Source organism: Poecilia formosa, unplaced genomic scaffold, assembly GCF_000485575.1.
Source record: "Poecilia formosa unplaced genomic scaffold, Poecilia_formosa-5.1.2 Scaffold297, whole genome shotgun sequence".
Classification (NCBI taxonomy): Eukaryota; Metazoa; Chordata; class Actinopteri; order Cyprinodontiformes; family Poeciliidae; genus Poecilia; species Poecilia formosa.
Genome location: NW_006800236.1, coordinates 651,600 through 656,347, shown reverse-complemented (window position 1 = coordinate 656,347; position 4,748 = coordinate 651,600). Strand labels below are relative to the sequence as shown.

Below are 4,748 nucleotides of genomic sequence, written 5' to 3'. Positions count from 1 at the left end.
CCATCCATCCATCCATCCATCCATCCATCCATCCATCCATCCATCCATCCATCCATCCATCCATCCATCCATCCATCCATCCATCCATCCAGGCAGACTGACAGACCAACCTATGTCCCAGGAGGCGGGGTTATTGGTCTCAATCTCGCTGCGCCCGATGAAGTACCAGACACAGGCCATCCAGTGCGCCAGGAGGGCGAATGTGGACATGAGCAGCGTGAGGACCACGGCGCTGTACTGGGAGTAACGGTCCAGCTTCTGCAGGAGGCGAAGAAGTCGTAGGAGGCGCACCGTCTTCAGCAGGTGGACCCCGAAGTTCTGGGAAAAGGTTGAAGTCCAGTAAAATGAAAAAAGTAAGAAGAATTGGATATTAGGAAGTGATTAGTTATTCTGAGATGGAGTAGACTGTTTTGAGTGACTTTAATCAGCCTGCAGTCAGAAAACTTTAGTAATTAGAATCACTCCTGTTTTTAGTGAGACTTAAGCATTCAGATATGCCATACAGGCTTACAATAGATTGAATAAGCATCTGATCAGAGATTAGTGATGGGTAAATATGTTTATGCTGAAACTGGGACCCTGTTGCAGTTATCATAGATCGCATTTTCCTGCAGGATCATGTTTGTTTGGGTAGCAACAGGTGGTCTGAAAACTAAATCTGCTTATGCTGCAGCTGAGGCTGAATTACAATAGACAGAGAGATGGTTTTTAAATCAGAGCAGCGGGAAAGCCATTTCTCTGCAGGTTGCTGCTTTTTGAGAATTACCTGAAACCTGCTGCAGTGAGAAAGCACACAAACATAAACTGTTATTTCTTCCAGAAAATAATCACAGTGCAGTTTTAAGAATTGAGGTCAGAATTTTAAAAAGCATTAACACATTTTTTTTTTGTGTGTAAAACTCATTTAAAGTGTTTTCATTTTTTTTAATTAAAAAAAAAGTTGAATAGTACTTCAAGCGTACCGCGGAGGATATTTGTTATTCTTCAGTAATTCAGTAATATTGCCACTCTTCAATATTTGTTGTCAGGTTAAGAGATCATCTCACCTGAGCTGTTTATCTCTGCAGCCACTCCAGAGCTACCATGAGCCTCTTGGCTGCTTTTCTGATTTTCATTGGTGAATTGCACTGCATTGTGTTGGTTTATTGCATAAACTCCAAATAAAATACAATCAAATTTCGTTGCTGTGGCTCAACGCAATGTGGAAGAGTTGCAGGGTTATAAATTTATTGTAGATCCTCTGATGTGTAATAACTTCATTGCCATTTATTTTGTAGAGATCTAAAAGATCTAGCGCTGCTCCCTGCAGTTCAGTTTGCATTTTCAACAGCTTGCATCCGCTTGGCGTCATTTATTTAATCTGGTTCCTGTAATTTATCCTCAGCCTCCTCATTTATCAGCCTAATCACCAGCTGACTAATGAGGAGTTACACAATGAAGCTTGAATTCTCTGGGTTTTTTTCTGCCTTGAAGCAACAGTAAAAAAACACATTTTGAAAGAGCTGGAATTCAGGAAAATATTGTTGTCCACACTCTAATTGCGCGCACTTGATATAATTTTGTTGCCATGGTGTTAGCCGAACATTTGGAGCCTTTTTTAAAGTCTACTTAAATCAACGCCTGTAGAGAGATTAACAGCAGGTTGAGGCTACTGGGGGTAAAAAAAGAATGACGTCTGCGCACTTAAACGCGGAAAAGTGAAGGAGAGACCTTTTGTGTTTCCTACAAGAGCGGTCTGTCGGCTCACGGACGTCTTTGAATGCGTCAGACTCACCACGCTGATGTTGAAGGCGTACAGAAGGTCGAAGGGCAAGGCTGCGATCAGATCCACAAACAGCCAGGAGGTGACGTAATGAATGCAAATGGAGCGGGAGTCGTACACGACCTGCCCCGACGTGCTAACGTAGGTCGTTCTGAAATTTAGGACAATATCTGCAACGTAAACACAGAGTGTATGAACAGCGACGATCACTTACTTATGCTGCACAAAATATTGGGAAGTGCGATTATTTTTAAAACCTATTGTTCGTAGCTTAGATGGCGAACTTTAATGAAACCGGGAGGATTGCAAAAATTCCAAACCAAAATTGATCAAATCTAACAGCACCAGAAGTAAAAAAATAAAAATAAAATAAAAATAGCTACCAGATAACCTAAATTTAAATTTACACAATCTGCCTGCAGTAGCTTTAGAAAAGAAGCCATTTAAACTCCCTTATAGCCAACAGGCACTTTACAGACACCATTTATAGAACTTCCTGTGGCAAACAGTAAATTGGTGCCAGTGTATGTAGTGTGGTAAGGCAGTTAAATCAGCAGTACATTATAGATGTGTAAAAAAGTAATTAAACTCTTACATCTTCTCTCATTGGCATTTCGCATCTTAGATCAACAAAGCTTTTATGTCATACAAAAATAACTGAGCAAATTCAGTTTTCATTATTTATTTTTTGTTATTTTAGTCCCAAGAAACTAAAAAAAAAAAAAAAAAAAAAAAAAAACATGGACGATTTTATTGCTTTATGTGTACGACAAGTTATCAGTGAGCACTGAGTATTTCTCCTTCCCAAACAGAAGTTATCTTTCCATGCACCTGGTCAGGTACCGCAAATTTCACTCTCAAGTTGACCCAGATTGCTGATATGAAAAAATAAAACTCAGGGGCAAACTGTGTTCACCCAGACCTGGAGTTTGTTCCGGATGGGATGTGAGCTTGACCTGGTTTGTGAAATCGTTCGGGGAAATAAATCACTCGGACAGTCAACGGCAAATTGTGACAGAGGGGGCTGTTTCAAGGGCTGATAACATGTGCTGCATAAACTGTGCAGCTCTTCAAGAAATCCGATTACACGGCACACCTCAAATTTTACATGGACTGCAAAGGAAATCGTAATAAGATGTAGGTGGAGTACGATCCATCATAAGAAGATAACCGAGGATAAAAGATCAGTAATGCTTCTGCCAAAGTGAAACAATTGAATAAATAAATGCTTATGAGACATAGAAACCTTACCGATGATGAAAAGTATCTCCACCAAGATGTCGCTGACACTCGGAGGGTTTCTGGCCGCTGAGACGCCGTCTTCCCGTATCTCCACAGCGGTGAAGCAGACGTTGTAGGGAACAGTGACGGCTACGTAGAAGGTGGCCAGAAGGATGAGCCAGTCCCAGCCGGCCTTGAACGCACCGTAGTGAAGGAGGATGAAGCGGGACTTTTGGACGTCGGCCACCTTGTACTCTGGGATTGGGTTGGCATTGGCTCCGAGAACACTCTTCAAACAGAAAGGCACGAGGAACCAAAACATCACCCAAGAAACCATGAAAGCTTGGAAGGCTCAAAACAAATACTCGGATTACAACAGCGCTTGGTGAAAGACGTTCAAACACAATATGCCTCACATTGTTGATTTTCAGTTTGCTCTTAGTTTTGTCCTGTTTCTGGAGATGACCGGAGAGATGGTAGAGGACGGCACGACTGCGCCGGCGCTCCATGTTGCACCCAGGGGGCCGATTGACCTGATGGACCTCCAGGCCTGTTTCCTCATCTGAAAACAATCCACAAAAAAGTCCAACAGGCCAGCTTATTTATGGCTCAGTATTCACGTAAAATCACAGAACAATTTGCCTCCCTTGACTCCCCTATAAATACTTAAAAAAAAAAAAAACATTACGGTTTTAAACAGCACCCCAAAGCTTTCACTGGTCTCAGTTTCTGCATTTGAAGGCCTTAGCTTGTCTTTCAGTGTTGCATTTATCAGTCGCTTCTTCTAGCTGCGTTACAAAGGCAGGGAGCAGCTCTGGGGAAACGCAATGCTATCTTCTTACAACCCTCTGCTGCTGTTGCAGGGATTAATTACTATGGTTGTCAACGAGCCGAGCAGCATCTTGCAGGAATGTGCAACTGTCAACTGCGGAGGGAAGGACTGGGGAATCCGGAGCGTTGATAAAAGTTTTCCTGGCCTTTCCTCGCAGGGAAAGGCCAGATTTTCTCGAGAACAAGCCGTAACCAATCAATTGCATCCTCAGAACGATCCCGCTCCTTCCGGAAGCGTATATTTGCAAAGAATCTGGGTGAGGGAGAAAAACTTACAGAAAGAAATGTTACATTTTCAGAAGTTTGTATTTGAAGATGAGTATTTGATGGTGGTACACCTCAATAATTTAGGTCTCTTTTCTAATCCCCAGAAGGAAAAGATGCAGACTGAACTTTTCCTACAAATCCTAAGTTGGCAAATGAAATACCACTGATTTTTTTTTTTTTTTATTGCACAGTGTTCACATTCTAATGTATTTAGCATATTGGCCTGGCTGCCATCATGCACATATCACCACTTTGGCATGTTTATTCACCAAAATGGGAGGAAGTCCTGAGCAGAAAGGATTCATAACCAAAGCGAAACAGCTGGAAGAACCCAATAAATTTCAGAAAAAAATTAGTTTTACCTCTTACCAAACTCCCTTCTTAATAAAAGCTCAGCTGCAATCCCTCCACTGAATCATTTCATGTGAATTACAATGGAATTGGATTTCTTTCTTTTTTTTTTCTTTTTCTCATTTTCTCGCTCACCGGTGTCAGAATCATTGCCCCGATCCAGGTCCTTATTTTCTGTGATGTCCTTGTGTGAGACCAGGAAGAGAACCACCTCGCTCTTCTCATTCTTGATGGGAACTATGTCCAGCAGACACCAGAACTTGGAGCCTTTTGTTGAAGAAGAGCAAACATGAATATCATTTTATATATATATATA

At 41.7% G+C, this 4,748-nt stretch overlaps 1 protein-coding gene and 1 long non-coding RNA gene across 2 annotated transcripts in view; one reads left to right on the top strand and one right to left on the bottom strand.

Moving 5' to 3' along the window:
• LOC103151979 (potassium voltage-gated channel subfamily H member 8-like) overlaps positions 1-4,748 on the bottom strand; it is a 42,661-nt gene that overhangs the window by 16,034 nt on the left and 21,879 nt on the right. Inside the window, exons 3-7 of the mRNA XM_016660777.1 lie at positions 4,568-4,699; positions 3,400-3,545; positions 3,014-3,272; positions 1,775-1,932; positions 111-318 (exon numbers count right to left, since the gene is read on the bottom strand). Of these exons, the coding sequence (XP_016516263.1) occupies positions 111-318; positions 1,775-1,932; positions 3,014-3,272; positions 3,400-3,545; positions 4,568-4,699 (903 nt within the window). The remainder of the gene's footprint in view (positions 1-110; positions 319-1,774; positions 1,933-3,013; positions 3,273-3,399; positions 3,546-4,567; positions 4,700-4,748) is intronic.
• The window catches only part of LOC107832931 (uncharacterized), a 23,033-nt gene that overhangs the window by 16,254 nt on the left and 2,031 nt on the right, over positions 1-4,748 (top strand). The window lies entirely within an intron of this gene.